General features: G+C 37.8%; 1 protein-coding gene across 1 annotated transcript; it reads left to right on the forward strand.

Annotated features, from left to right (window-relative positions):
- The first annotated feature begins 12,111 nt into the window (after window positions 1-12,111).
- On the forward strand, window positions 12,112-15,807 carry LOC104893518 (glyceraldehyde-3-phosphate dehydrogenase). The gene is made up of 12 exons (XM_010679634.4): window positions 12,112-12,256; window positions 12,371-12,394; window positions 12,489-12,589; window positions 12,683-12,798; window positions 13,324-13,423; window positions 14,221-14,367; window positions 14,472-14,532; window positions 14,612-14,709; window positions 14,875-15,017; window positions 15,136-15,219; window positions 15,312-15,401; window positions 15,511-15,807. Exons 1-12 carry the CDS (start codon window positions 12,253-12,255, stop codon window positions 15,554-15,556), a joined length of 1,014 nt encoding a protein of 337 aa, XP_010677936.1. The 5' UTR covers window positions 12,112-12,252; the 3' UTR covers window positions 15,557-15,807.
- Window positions 15,808-16,422: the final 615 nt, after the last annotated feature.

The raw sequence follows: 16,422 nt of genomic DNA on the forward strand, positions 1-16,422 counted from the left end.
ATACTGCCAAGTAAATGAACAACGTTTCCCCCGGCAAGGGGGACATGAGCTTCGGAAGCGTTGAAAGATGTTGTTTGAGGGATGTGAAGGCCTGCTCAGCCTCCTCATCCCATGTGAACTCTTTTCTTTTAAGGGCCTTGAAAAAGAACAGGCTCTTGTCAGCCGACCGGGATAAGAATCGTCCGAGTGCAGCTAGGCAGCCAGTGAGGCGCTGCACTTCTCTGACATTTCGAGGGGATTTCATCTCGAGCACGGCCTTAATCTTATCGGGGTTGGCTTCAATGCCCCTCTCGTCCACTAGGAATCCGAGGCACTTACCCCCTTTTACCCCGAAGACGCATTTCTTAGGGTTGAGCATCATGCGATACTTCCTCAATGTGCTCAGCGTCTCCCTCAGGTCGGCTGGGTGATCATAATGGGCTTTGCTTTTGACTATCATGTCGTCAACATACACCTCTATGTTCCGACCCAACTGATCACTAAAATTTTTGTTAATTGTCCGCTGATAGGTAGCCCCCGCATTTTTCAGACCGAATGGCATCATCTTGTAACAATAGACCCCTTGAGGGGTGGTGAAGGCGGTATGTACTCGATCGTGCTCTGCCATCGGAATCTGATGATAGCTTGCATTGGCATCCATGAAGTTTAAGAGGGCATGACCAGCCGTAGAATCGACCAACCTGTCAATTTTGGGCAAAGGGTGGTTATCTTTCGGACATGCCTTGTTCAGGTCTGTGAAATCCACACACATGCGACAAGCCCCACTCGGCTTCTTGACCAGTACTACGTTGGCTAGCCATTCCGAGTACTGGCATTCTTCTATGAACCCTGCTTCGAGTAGCTTTTTGACCTCGACCGCAGCAGCTTTGCATCTTTCCGGGCCCTGATGCCTTAGTTTTTGCTTGACCGGCTTGTACCCCTCCTTAATGTTGAGTTCATGGCACATAATTTTGGGATCAAGACCAGGCATTTCTGAGGCTTCATAAGCGAACACATCTTGATACTCTCGGAGCACTTCCACTACTTGTGCCCTTGTTTCTGGGTTTAGGGCCTTGCCCACCCTAACAGTCCGACTGGGTTCTTCCCCGATCATTACTTCTTCTTCTTCCTCAGCCGGCTGAGGTCGCTCGTACTGTTTGGGGTTCTCTGTGATGTATACCCCGAGGTTTTTTGATGAACCTTCTTCTCTTTTCCTCTTCTTCAAGTCCTTTGGGACGTCGATTTCAACTCTGTTCTTCAAGGTGTTAACATAGCATTCTCTTCCGGCTTGCTGATCTCCTTGTATTTTTCCGACCTTTCCTTCATCCGTTTCGAACTGCATGAGGAGTTGGTAGGTGGAGATAGCAGCCTTTGTTTTGTTCAGAGTAGGTCTCCCCATTATTATGTTGTATGGTAGGGGGATGTCAACCACTAGGAAGTCAATCGGTAGGCTTCTTCCTTTGCCTTTCTCGCCCATCCTAGTGGGGAGCTTTATCGATCCGACCGGATGCACGGAGTTACCCCCGAAGGCTATGAGTGGCTGGTCGAGGGGTGTGACATCCTTTTCGCTATACTTCAGCTTCTTCAAGCATTCCAGAGTGATAATGTCAGTTGATGACCCACTGTCAACCAACACGCGCTTCACCCGGGAATTGGCCAGTTTGAGCTCGATGACCAGGGGGTCATCGTGGGGTACGCTTACCGACCGGCTGGACTCCCCGAACGTCATTATGGGGCAGTCTGACCGACTCGGCTTGACTTCCAACACTTGATGCTTGAGGTTTTGGAGGTGGGCTTTCCTAGCTCGGCCGGTTAGGCCTCCTGAGGCGAAGCCACCTGCTATGACTCCAATGAAACCCTTTGTATCCCCACTATTAGACTGACCGACCTTCTGCTTCCCCTTCTCTTCGTTGGTGTGTTTGAGGTAGCGGTTCAGCTTCCCCTGGTTAGCCAGGTTATCCAGTCCTTTTTTCAGCTCTCTGCAATCTTTTGTGGTATGACCACATTCTCGATGGTATTCGCACCACTGGCTCTTGTCTCGCCGATAGGTCGAGGTCTGGATAGGTGGGGGATGGGGTAGCATGGACTTGTGTTTGATGTCCAAGTAGATTTCTCTCCGATTCTTGTTGAAACAGGGGTCGTTCCCATGGTCTGTAAATCTGTCCGACCTACCACTCGTTTTCTGTTGCTTGGGCTGATCTCTATGGCTGCCCTCTTTTTTTCTCTTCTTACTTCCTTCTTCCGAGTGACGACAGATGTCCGTCGCTTGGATAAATCTCTGGGTCTTTGCCATGGCCTCGGAAAAGGTTTTGACTTCGCTTTCAGCTAATGTCCATCTGAGCCGACCAGGCTGCAAGCCGGACATGAGAGCAGCAAATGCTACTGCGTCTTGCAGGTCGGACACTTTCAGCGATTCTTCATTGAATCTTTTTATGTAGTCGGCTAGACTCTCATTCTTTTCTTTTTTGGCTCCCATGAGGTGTAAGCTTGTCTTTTTTTGCCTCTTTTCGGCCACGAACTGATGGGTAAACATATCTTCGAGTACCGCGAAATTAATGATGATTCCGGCCGGCAGCTCTTGAAACCAATTTAGCGCGAGCCCCTTCAGTGTGGTGGGGAAGAACTGACACCAGGTGGCCTCGCAGCTGGTATGCACACTCATCTGGGCCTTATAAGTGGCCATATGATCTTCCGGGTCGGTTAGACCCGCAAATTGCTCAATCAGGGGTGTTTTGACTTTTCCTTGGGTAGGGGTGTCAATAATCTCTCGACTGAACGGGGTCATGAACTTTAAGCTTCCATTGCCCAGCTTTGGGGGCTTGGATTGCGCCGAGTCGCCCTGTCCTTCTCGCTAAGCTGCTTTTTGATCCAGGAGCTGGCGGGCGTCATACCCCTGACTATGGCGTTTCTCATTGAGGAAGTTCCGAGCGTCCTCTGGTTTGCGACGAGGGTTACCCCTCGGTGACTTAGAGACGTGGGTTTCCTCCTGTCTGAGGGCGGATTCACGGCGGGCCGACCTCTCTCTAGGTTGCCGATCATCCTGCCTTGATGGTTCTCTTTGGGACCGACCAGGCTCCTTGGTTGCTGACCTTTGTCGGTTAGACTGGCCGCGAGGAAAGCGGGGGTCGTGCTCTTCCCTCTAAGATTGTCTCAGGACATTATCATCCCGTTGCTGGAGGTTGAGTTAATTCTGACCTTGTCCCTGCTGAAGGGTAGTCAGCATTTGCATGATGCTTTGCTGTAGGGTCTGCTGCAGCTGAGCTGCTATGAGTGCTATATCGGTTGTGAATAGTGGTTGGGGATCAACATGCTGTATTTCCCGAGAGGGGGATGGCTGATGCTCTTGAGACGATTCCAGGTTAGGGTCCAATGAGTGAACCGAAGGAGATCGGGTTCGTGCTGACCTCCTATGCTGTGGTGAAGGTTCCCTCTCGGACCTTTGGGGTTGAGTAGATTGTTTGTTACGGGCATTTTTGGATGGTGCCATAGCTGAATAGCACTGGGGTTGGATCCTACTGAGTAGCAAATGAACTTTTGTTGAGTGGTGGCGAAGTAACTTTTTGTACTGTCCCAACAGATGGCGCCAAACTGTTTCTGTCTAGAAATTAAGGTTAATGGTATGTGCTGAGCGAGTCCTTTAGTCTGAGCAGAGCTGGTTATCTGTTTACCGGAATCCTGCAAAACACGGAAAACTACCTCGGGGGTTGTTCCGGGATCGCCCCTCCGACGCTCAAGTCAGTTGATGATTGAGGTAGAGAAAGAGAGAGTCTAGAGTGAGAAACTCAAGTTAGTTAGGTGAGAATTCAATACCTTTACATTGATGTGACAAGAGGTATTTATAGTGGTGAGAACCCCTAGGAAAAGGTGTGCTGGATGGGACAGCTCACCTAGGGATTGGTGGTGACACCTTTCCAAGAGTGATTTATGTGGGACCATTGAATCTCCCAATGCTTTCTAGCCATGATGTAACAGGTGGGACCCACGGAGCTTAGGTTGCGGTGCCACATGGCATAGGGCTCTTGGGGGGATTTAATGGGCCCAAACAAATAACATTCTCTTACCCCAATTTCATTGAAATTGTTATTTTATTCCCAATTCCTTAGAAGTTCTTTTAAACAACTTATTATGTCATAACACCCACTTTCGAATTTCGCACTAGACAGAAAATTACGAAAAGCTAATAAGATCAACTATGAAATTTATGAATAATAATATACTAACCTCTGTTTCTTAATAAGTGCAACAGTTTGACTTTCATACTTGCCAACACACAAATTTTACCATTAATATCTTTGATTTTTATATTTATAAAAGTTATAAAAAATTGATAATATAAAAATATTCATTGAAACAAATGCAACATTTTATATAATCATTTTTGTGTTTATATATTAGTAAAAAAATACGGTAAGAATGAAGTATGCGATTAGTACAAAAGTTAAGAGTTGCACTTGAAAAGAAACATATGAAGTATTTAATAATTTTAACTAATTTCAATGTTTGATACTCTTAACTAGGTACCAAACTGTTTTGAGCTCCATAAAGTTGAAAAACGGAACAAGATCAGTCGATACCAGTTTCTAACTTTTGTACCCAAGCGGATTCTAAGAGCATACCCAGCAGTTGGACTCTTGGGAGTTCATGAGGAGAGAGAGGGAAAAAGTAATAATAAAAAATAGGAGAGAGAGTACAAAGAGGAGAGAGAAGGAGATGAACTGGGCATTGGGATGGACCGTTCATCCCAAAAACTTGTCAGCCAAAGTTTTTTAAAGGTGGACATGTGGCAAGAGTATATTGGGTTAGTTAATTTAGTTTTAATTTTTTGGGGTATGGTAAATAGTAGGATAGAGAGTTTGATAATCCTTTAAATCAGTCTAACTATTGGGAGTAATAAAATAAGAGTTTTTGGGTAAGTTGGGCATAAATGAGGTGGAGGAAAGAGAAAGTAATAAAATAATTGGTGACCCTTAAAATTGGTCTAATCATTGGTTTTGCTCTAAGTGATTTTAGTTGCAAAATGGGTATTTAACTGTTTTGTTCAGTGCTATATTTTGCATTCACAAAAGAGTAAATCACGCACATAAAAATCTCAGTCGAAAGCATGTATTTATTTCTTTGTTCTTTTATGTTTTGTTATAAACAGGACAAAGTGCAATGTAGTCACAGAATATAAGTAAATAGATTCTGTTTAGATGCTTGGTGGAAAAATATTGGCTATTGGGGCTTACATATGGTCAAATGGCTTGAATGAAACCTTTTGCCAATTGCCATGTCCCATGCAACTATTCCTGATGTACAATTGGACATACAAATATACAATACAAATGACACATTGACACTTGAATATTGTACCTTAATTTTGGAGGTCAGACGATGCGCACCGCCCACCAATAATCCCATCCCACTTTCGCCTCTCACCAGTCACCATCCAATAATCGCACTGTTGCCCACTCCACTATTTCCGCCATACTCTTTAACTTAAATAGTTACCCTCTCTGATTTTTTTTTATCTTTTTCACTTGTAATCTTGACACGATTTAGGCTTAGAAAAAATCTTTTCAAATGTTCTTTAATTTATAAGAAAAAAACATAGTCATGTGAGGTCTTGTTTAATTCGTCTCAATTATTATTTCATTAATATTCAACCGTTATAATTTTTACTAATATATAATAAAAAATATTAAAGTTTAAAAATGTGCATTGAAAGACGCGCATAAGAAAATGAATATGACAACAAAAAAAAGGGAATACGTATATGATTATGGAGTATATAATTATATGAAGAGTTAGACTATTTGACTTAAATTTAACCAATTTAAAGCCTTGTATTTGTATACCATTACACTAAAAAATTTAGATTGCTTTCTCAAAAAAAAAAAAAATCGTTTCAGTTGTGAGGAAAAGACTTTGAAAGTAGTTATGTTCGATAAATACAACAATTCAATATGTTCTTAGGCTGTTCTTTTGGACCGAAGTGAACTGAACTTAATTGAATTTGTCTGAACTGAAATAAAATAAAATAAAATTAAATTAAATTAATACAAAATGTAGAGAAAACTAACTGAACAGAACTAAAATGAATGCGTTTGAACTAACTAAACTGAATTAAATTTTTATTAATTTAGTCCAGAAGAACAGAGCCTTAGTCAATTAACTTGTTGCCTAGTCACCACCGTCAAGAAATAACGTTGCAACTTGTTATCGTCTTGATGAAAATCAATTAATCACCAATTGTAGCAATAAGCTATAGCCAAAAAATCATCATGTTCTAAAGGTCCGTTTGGTTCAATTTATTTTGTCTTACCTTATCTTATAAGATCTTATTTTTTCTTAAATAAGTTGAATAGAACAAAGTATTAATCAATTAACTAACTATCCATTATGGAGATACAATAAAATATGGTTTTTTTCACTAAATGCCCCCTCGAGTTTTCACGAAATTAACTGGGTATCCTCACACTTTTAAAAATACATCTGGTACCCCTCGGTTTCAACATAATACACCAAAATACCCTTAGTGACTAACGGCGTTAATCGTCGTTAGTCTTAACCCTAACCATAATTAACCTAACTAAATCCTAATTTCTAACCTACCCTAACCCTCCCCCAACCTCCCACCACCCCTTCTCCACCCTCCCAGCAGCCCCCTCCCGCCACCCCTTCCCCCATCGTCCAGCAGCTGCCCTCCCTCACCTCAATCTCCCCCTCCCTCACCCCAACCGCTCCCTCCCACCACCACCTAGCAGCCCCCCAACCCCGCGCAGCCCCTGCTTGTCCCCCACCCCCAAGCAACACCCCGTCGATTTCCCCACCCCTCGCCCCACCCCTGTTGATTTTTGCACCCTCCCCGCAACCCTAGTCGATTTCGGCACCCAAACCCTCACCCCCGTCGATGAACAAACTTGAAGCCCATGCAAGCCCAGGAATCGATAGGGGTGGGAGGTTTGTGAACGGAAATCGATTAGGGCGGGGGAGGGTGTGAAAATCGACTGGGGTGGGGGGAGGGGTGGGGAAATCGACAGGGTGCTGCGAGGGTGGGCAAAACGTCGGGGTTGCTGGGGTGGGGGAGGGGCAGAGGTTGCGGGGGGTTATGGAGGGGCTGTTGGGCGATGATGTGAAGGGGGCTGTTGGGAGGGTGGGGGAGGGGGTGATGGGAGAGGTTTAGGGTTAGGGTTTAGGTTTAGAGTTCAGGATTTGGGGATAATTAGGGTTTAAAATAGAAAAGTAGGTCTAACGGCGGTTAACGCCGTTAGTCACTAAGGATATTTGGGTATATTATGTTGAAACTGAGGGGTACCGGGTGTATTTTCAAAGTGCGAGGTACCCGGTAAATTTCGTGAAAACTCGGGGACATTTGGTGAAAAAATCGAATAATATAAGCTACTCCCTCCGTCCCAAAATATAGTTCCCATTTCTATTTTGGTAGTCAAATTTTAAAAACTTTGACCAAATATTCTTACTAATGTATAAAAAAAAACATATTCATGAGGGGTCTTGTTAGATTCGTCTCAATGTATAAATTCGTAATATCGAGTTTTTATATTTTTTACTAATAAGAAATAAAAGATATCGTAGATCAAAGGTACGTCTTGGAGACTGTGCAAAATGAAGTGGGAACTATATTTTGGGACGGAGGGAGTATAACAAATTAGTTAATTGAAGGACATCAATCCTGATACGTATTCCTCGATTCAATGGAATTCATACAGATATATTAAAAGGCGTGCGATAACAAGAAACTATGCCACGTGGCACTCTCCCTAGAGAGTTTTAGTTCATGTAATCCATGTACATTAAAAAGTTTAAGAAATTGCATAGTATAGAGTTTAATCTCGAGACCTCAAGTACCTATACTAAAGTTTTAACCACTAGGCTAAGTTGATTAGTGTATTATATAAATATAATAACAGGTCGGCTATGGGCCTGTGCAAACAGACCCACAGCACAGGGCCTCAGATTTTTGAGGGCCCCATACTCTGATATCTACTGTTTTTTTTTTTAAAAAAAAAGACTCTTGGGCTCTTCCCTTCTTTGAACGGTGGAAGTTGGAACCCTTTCTTCTTCCTTCTATTAAGGGCTCAATTTATCAGAATATTTTGTTTTGTGTTTTAATTACTCTTGATGCCTTACAGTTCCAATAAATTTTTTGCAACTTTTCAAATTACATTTATTCTCTACTCTCCAACTTTCTATAAATTATCTTTAACAATATTTGTAATTAACTCTGACCTCCTCTCTCCAATCTCCATTAACAAGGGTTCCAAAAACATCTATTCTCAATCCTTGAGAATTGAATTAATATCTATGGAATATTTGATTCCCATACTCCTCAATTCAATCACATACTATCGACTAAATTTTTTCCCTTGATATTTATTTTTACCCATTCTTTACATATTCATTAGAAATCAAAGAAATTAGTGGGATTTTAAAATACAATTCATTATTCAAGTGTTGAACCTTTGCTCGAAATTCGGAAATTGAAAGAATTAACTGAGAAATAAAAAAAGAAACTATGGATTTGCCATGGAGACTGAAGAGGATTGTGCGGCCTGCCGCCTGAATTTATAGACATTGGCAGTAACGCTAGTGCTGGATTATGTTGTGCGTTGAACTTCTCAATTTCTCATAAGAATTCCAGTAGCTTAAATTTAGTTTTTATTTTTAGTGCAATTAGTTATCATAATCTTCTTGATGCTGGCAGATGAATTAGTTCAGACTTATTGTGTTGGTCAATAGACAAATAATCCATCAGAGAAATAGTTTTAATCTATTTTAGTATTTTATTTTAAGTTGAAATTATCAATGATTTTAATGTTATCTTGTTATTTTCAGGCTTAAATTATAATTTTAGATGAATTGAGTCTGGATTTGTAGAAGGTTGATCATAGATTGAAGTTGTATTAGTTTTTTTTTCAAATAAAGCTATTTGAGTTTTTGGTGCTTCAATTTGTAAGATTTTAATTGTAATATTGTTAGAAATTCTTATTTTTAAGATCGTAGCTTTAATTTTATCATTAGGGCCTCACTATCTTAAATTAGAACAGGGCCTCTAAAATATTTAAGACGGCCCTGTATATTAATAAATGAAATTTTTTCTTGCCCGGGCATAACCCGGGCCTAATACTAATTTGTAACCAAAAATTTGCTTCATCTCTTTATTACCTTGTTGATACCACCAAGATTAATCCAGTGAGCACTAAACTTGTGCTCTTCTTATATATACTCGTCCAATTCATGAAACATAACAAACTTTGTCTAACTAGTGAATTAAATTCATTAAAGATACCCCTCTTTTATTTATTTTTTCTTTCTTACTTTCCTGTACACATATTCCAATGCACATCTTTAAACTTAAATATTTTTCATTATATATTAGTAAAAAACTATAACCATTGAATATTAATAATGTGCTATATGAGACGAATCAAACAAGACCCCACATGACTATATTTTTTTTTATAAATTGAAAAAAATTGAGAAGATTCTCTCGAGGTATGAATAGTGTCAAAATTCTAAATGAAAACGAAAAAAAAAACAGAGGGAATATGTCTTAATTATTACTTGAGTCCAACTCAACAAAATTTAATAGAGTAATTTTTGTAATCATCTAATTCTAATAAATAGTCTACCTAATAGTTAAGGTTTTGAACTCTTTAATATAGGGTTTGTTCTTTTCACCTGAAAAAAAAAACTAAACTTATCTTAACTGAACTTATTAAACTAGATTGATTCTTATTAGAATTTATTTTTGAGTGTTGTGTTAAAATTGATCAAAACCTGATTTGCATTATTGGACCTAAAACTTATTTTATAAGGTGAACATAACACACCTTTATTCTTACTTGACTTAACTTATTATTGCTGAATTTACCTTATTTTTGCTAAACTTAATCTATTTTTTCTGACCTTATTTGACTGAACTTCTTGTTGCTGAACTTATGTTTGTTAAACTTATGTTTGTTGAACTTATTTTTACTAAACTTATGTTTGTTGAACTTATTATTATTAAACTTATTATTGCTGAAACTTATAGTTGATTTTTGTTGAATTAAATTATTTACTGAACTTATTTTTACTAAACTAAACTTACTTTTACTAAAATTTATAGTTATATTTCCTCCGTTTAGAAATAGTTGCACCATTTCTATTTTGTGCACTATTCACATCTTACACTTAGATTGTCTTTGGTGATTTATATTTTAGGAAAAACATAGTGATGCGGGGTCTTGTTGGCTTTGTCTCGGTGTAAATTTTTTTAATATAAACTTTTTATAATTTTTACTTATTGATAATTAAAGATATTAATGGTTGAAATCATACATCGGCAAGTGTAAAAGTTAGAAATGGTACAACTATTTCTAAACGGAGGAAGTATATTATAGGATATTACTAAGCAAGTAATTATGCCACGTGATGCCTTTGCTTGGAGTGTTTTATGACATGTAATTCACATATACAAAAAAAAAATAGAAAATACATTATGTAAGATAAAATCCCGTGATCACAAGCATATATACGGATGTCTTAACCACAAAATTGGGTGATACTTGATGTTATTATTTCAAACTAAAATATTAATTAATGAAAAATATAATTATTCGGGACATAATATGGGTCTAAAAACTAGTTTGTTGAGTTCTCTAGTACTCTGGCATGTTCCGTAAAACATAATTACTATATACAAGAAAAAGGCTAAATACAACAAGAAAGAGTAGTATAAGACTAACCTACCTTTCATGGGTGGTTTTGATCATACTAAACATGATAGGGGTCATCTATGATAAATGACCCACTCGTAGGGGAATCATATAGGACAAATGATCCCAATTCAGAGAAGGAAAAAAGATGACTTCTTACTATTTTTTTGAATAATCTGACAATAAATTTGAAATTACTCAATTGAGTAAAAAAAGATGATAATCTAATATTGTAATGCACTATTATCTGTTTGTGATCTTAAGTACTATTGTTATATTATAATGAGTAGTTAGGTACAACAAATAAATAAGAAGTTATGATAAAAGCATCTCATTTTTTTAAAAACTTTTTAATTAATCATAATTAAATTATACTACAAAATATTAGATGTATTCTTATTTTAAAAAAACTCAAATGGACCCGGTGCACACTAAACTTAGTGTGCACCGGGTTGGTAAGATATTAACTTCATATAGTGAATTCTATAGAGATATAGTGAACTTATATACAATATAATATATTTCATTAACGGAAAACATAATGTGAAATTATGTGCAACATAATAGAGGAATTAATTAAAATGTTTTAACATACAAGAAGATCTAAATTGCGTAGTATATATTATGATACGTGTTTTAACATATGAAATGATTTAGTTTCTCCATGATATAGTGGGTGTCTGAATGATATAGTGGGTTTCTGCTTGAAGGGTTTCTGCTTGATATAGTGTGTGTTTGAATGATATAGTGAGTTTTTGCATGATATAGTATGTTTCTAAATGATGTAATGCGTTTCTGTATAATATAGTGTGTGTATGAATGATATAGTGAGTTTTTGTATGATATAGTGAGTGTGTCTGAATAATATAACAAGTTTCTGCATGATATAGTGTGGGTCTGAATAATACAGTGGATTTCTGCATAATATAGTGGGTTTTCGCATGATACTGTGGATTCTCAATAATGATATGTTGTTTTCCGTGGTACAGACTAATATTTACGTGAACCGGATCCACATAAGTTAGATTTTTTTTTTTTTTTTGGGGTTGTAGTTAGCTACTCTTTTAAAAAAAATTGAAAGAAAGAGAAGCGAAGTCATCTTCGAATTCTCGCATTAAACGACGTGGCAGTTGATTAAGCAGCCCACATTTTGTTTGGAGTTTGGACCTTTACCTGTTTAGTGTTTACCATGTACTACCAGTTACCATCACTCCACCACACCCACATTTCTCCTTTTCCGTGACCAATCCAACGTCACTCACGTGACCCTCCTCTTCTTTTTTCTATACGAATGAAGTAAATCAAAACGACAGCGTATCATAGGTCAATGTACACTTCCATGCACTCTCACGTATGAGATCCAATAAATTGTACAACCTTCGAGAATTCCGCCCCACCTCCCCATTTTTGAATCACCAACCGGTATTCCCGGTCACCCGTTTCTCTCTCTCTCCTTTAAATAAAACCCTAACTTTCTTCACCACTCTCACTCACACTCTCTCTCTTTCTATTCTCTATTATCATCTTCACCAAACGCAAACACTCTCAGCCTCACATTTCTCATTTCTTCACCATGGGTTAGTTTTCTTTTTCTTCTTTCTCTCTCCTCCGATCTATCATTTGCTTCATTTTTTTTATTGAATCTTAACCTAATTTTACTTTCACATGTTTTTCTTATCTCAAATCTGCAGCCAAAATTAAGATCGGAATCAACGGTAATAATAATTCATCCACCTCCATTTTTATTCCTTCTCTTAGATCTTTTTAATGATTTGATCTGGATTAATCTTGATTTATGAATTTATGCAGGATTCGGAAGAATCGGACGTTTGGTCGCAAGAGTGATCCTCCAGAGGGACGATGTTGAGCTTGTCGCTGTCAACGATCCTTTCATCACCACCGATTACATGGTATTTTCAACTATTCCTTTGATCTACTGCTTTAGATCTTCGTCAATTTTTTTTAAATTTTTGATGATTATTTTTGAATTTTTTTGGTTGTAGACATACATGTTTAAGTACGACAGTGTTCACGGTCAATGGAAGCATCATGAACTTAAGGTAAAGGATGAGAAGACTCTTCTCTTCGGTGAGAAGCCCGTCTCCGTCTTCGGTTGCAGGTAACTCTATTTACTTATTCTAATTTCTAATCTGCATCGAAGTTTAAATAGGAACAATGATCGTAGGGCCTGTTCCTTATCGTTTTTTGTTTGTAGTTTTTTTGTCTGGGAAACTAAAAACAAAATCTTGTAAACGAGTTTTTCTGTTGTCAGTTTATATAATTGACAAGATTAATATATCTTAGATTCATTATTTTATTGTATAGTAGTAGCTGTCAGTATAGTGTCTCGTAGTATGGAAAAGGAAACAACGTGTTGTTGCTTTGTTTTGCAATGTCATGAGAAATGTTATGATGAAATTGGAAGCTATGATTTTAGACTTTTTTGACTCTTTTTATATATAGTTTTTTATAACATAGTTTTGCTCTTTGAATAAAAGTACGCTAGTATTATTGGTGGTAGTGGGCTGTAAAGGAGTTAATCATTGTATATAGTTTTAAAAGGGAATAATTTGATGCAGCATTGTCAAAGAAAATTAGTAATGATGTGCTGATAATATAAATTCTTATTGTGGTTGGTAATCAGAAACCCAGAGGAGATCCCATGGAGTCAGACTGGTGCTGATTTCGTCGTAGAGTCCACTGGTGTCTTCACCGACAAAGACAAGGCTGCTGCCCACTTGAAGGTCTTTACTCTTTTGTTGAAGTTTATATTTGATCAGAAAATTTGTTTCATTACAAGTGACTAGCTAGATTTACCATTTCATGTATAGTAAGAAGTACGTGGAGGGATTACATGGTTTTTGTGTTTTTTGTTTATGATACTCAATGTGATGTGGATTTGCTTGGTGTCTATAGTATGGAGTGTAATTTTTGTTGTATTCAAGTATTATAGAATTGTCCTGTTGCTGATTGTTTATTGTTGGTTGTCTTTGAGGTTCTTGTACTGGGGATATTAATTTGTTGACTTGCTGTCTCTTACTTTGCTCCAAAGCTGTCTTTTTGTTGAAGCAAGTTTCTCTTATTTTTGGGTTGTGGTGGTGATGTTTTAGTTCTATTTTGTGTTAGTTTGAATGTGCTTTAACATTACTTATAGACAAGCTACTTTCTCTCTATTAAATTTATACATTTTAGCAGCAGTATTTTCAAATAAAGACTCTCAGAAAGACAAGCAGGACACTTTAGTTCCTCATTTTTTTTTCAATTTATAGTTACTATTCTGTATTAATAGGCCGCATTTTAATTCTGAGGCAGAAGTTTGTGAGCTTCCATTATCAATTTCTTTAGTGATGTATCTAGAAAGTGAATACACCATCACTAACAGGTGGTGTGAGGATGACTATTTAAGTATGTAATATTTTGTGCTGTTTGTCTCTATTGTCATTGTTTCTTAATCTCCTATGTATCACGATTTATTGAGCTCTTACTTTTGTGGTTTCTTATACTTGGTTCTTATTAGTGAGTTCTGCTTGATATTGATCAGGGTGGTGCCAAGAAGGTTGTCATTTCAGCTCCTAGCAAGGATGCCCCTATGTTTGTTGTTGGTGTCAACGAGCACGAATACAAGTCAGACCTTCACATTGTTTCCAATGCCAGTTGTACCACCAATTGTCTTGCTCCCTTGGCCAAGGTCTGTTCCTGCTACCATTTTGTTGGTGTAATGGGCCCAATCATTGGAGTCTGGTTCTATTATGTCCTTGTGGTTTTCTAAAATCTTGTTGATGTATGGTTCAGGTTATCAACGACAAGTTTGGCATTGTTGAGGGTCTTATGACAACTGTTCACTCCATCACGGGTAAGTCCTGATGACTAATGCTCTTGATCATTTTGTACATTGGTCCAAATCTAATATATTATTTTCTTCTTGTGTATAGCTACCCAAAAGACCGTTGATGGTCCATCAGCTAAGGACTGGAGAGGTGGAAGGGCTGCATCATTTAACATCATTCCCAGCAGCACCGGAGCAGCTAAGGTACTTTTATAGTCGGTGCTTTTATAGTTTCATGTATTCTTAGAGATTATGGTCTGTAATAATATATGCTTTTGCTTATTTTATCTGAAGGGTTATATTAGTGTGATCTAACTCTTAAGTATTCATTCTCCCAATGGACCTGATCTGTGGCTGCATTTTCTTTAGGCTGTTGGAAAGGTTCTGCCAGCTCTGAATGGGAAGCTGACAGGAATGGCTTTCCGTGTTCCAACTGTTGATGTTTCTGTTGTTGACCTTACTGTCAGACTTGAGAAGGCTGCTACCTATGAGGACATTAAAGCTGCCATCAAGTAAGCTACCATTATCGTCATCTCATCTCATTTGCTGTGCAATATGATGCCTACTGGCCTACTATGTAAGTTGATGGTTTATGAATTCAATTTTTCATCTCTTTTTTGTGGTTATTAGGGCGGAATCAGAAGGCAAAATGAAGGGAATTTTGGGATACACTGAAGATGATGTTGTTTCCACCGACTTTATTGGTGACAACAGGTACAATGTGGCTTCCTCTCTACAAAGTCATCCAAGTTTCCAATTGTATTGCTTCGTCTTATCATGAACTAATGCATCCACATTTTTTACAGGTCAAGCATTTTTGATGCCAAAGCTGGTATTGCTTTGAACGACCACTTCGCAAAGCTCGTGTCTTGGTATGACAACGAATGGGGTTACAGGTAACTACTAGTCTGAACTTAATCCTGTTCTTAGTTTGGAGATTGATATTTTGCTCCCGGTCATGTGATTTGCTTTTCTGTGCATAACACTTCTTTTTTTGTGTTGCAGTTCCCGTGTGGTTGACTTGATTGTCCACATGTCAAAGACAGAGTAAGCTGTTTGTTCAAGTTGCTCTCGGCGTGCATTCATTCAGCGTTAATCCTCTGTTGTCAAGATATAGTTCATTTAGAATAAAGCGGGATTTTGTGGAATTAAACTTTCGGAGGTTTTGTTTAGTTTCTTAAGTGTTGGCAATTTGGGTTGTGTCCCTTGATGTTTTGTCATTAATCAGCTATTGTTTCTGGCCTATAATGGAGTTATCAAACGATGTTTTGCTTTGCATAATACATAGCTGCAGTTTTTCGAGTGCCTCAGTCTTTTGTATTTTTTGGTTGCATCCTATTGTCTTTGCGGTTTATTGTGACATTTGCCTGAACTTTTTGGCTACACTGTCTGCCGCAAAGGTGGGTTGGTATTGCGTTTTCTGTCGTGAATTTTTTTCAACAATTCTTTTATTTTAAAAAAGAACACATGAGTTAAAATAAAAAAATGTGTAAATTTATATTTTTAAAAGAATAAGAGTTATAATGAAAAGAATATATAGGAAATTAACATTTACACTTAAGATAAAATAATAATTTAAGAAAACAAATAACAATATTTTTTTTAAATTACAAAGACTCTAAAAATGATAAAATGTAGTTTAAAACTTATTTACGTTGGTTTAAAATAGGGTAAAAAGTTAACTAAGCTTTGGAGCAATCCAATTGATTGATTCCTTTGTGGTGGTTTTTTATGCCACCGTGTAAAATCACCAACTGAGGCTTACAAGGTTATGGTCACAACTCACAAACACCAATCTTCCGTTTATGATTGTAATTCGTATTCGCCAGTTTTTAGTCCTGACATCTTGAATACCCTACATAGCTACATCAATATAGCTCTTCAAATTCTTTTAACCACCCCCAACTTCTGTCATGT

Source organism: Beta vulgaris, chromosome 5 (assembly GCF_026745355.1).
Source record: "Beta vulgaris subsp. vulgaris cultivar EL10 chromosome 5, EL10.2, whole genome shotgun sequence".
Lineage (NCBI taxonomy): Eukaryota > Viridiplantae > Streptophyta > Magnoliopsida > Caryophyllales > Amaranthaceae > Beta > Beta vulgaris.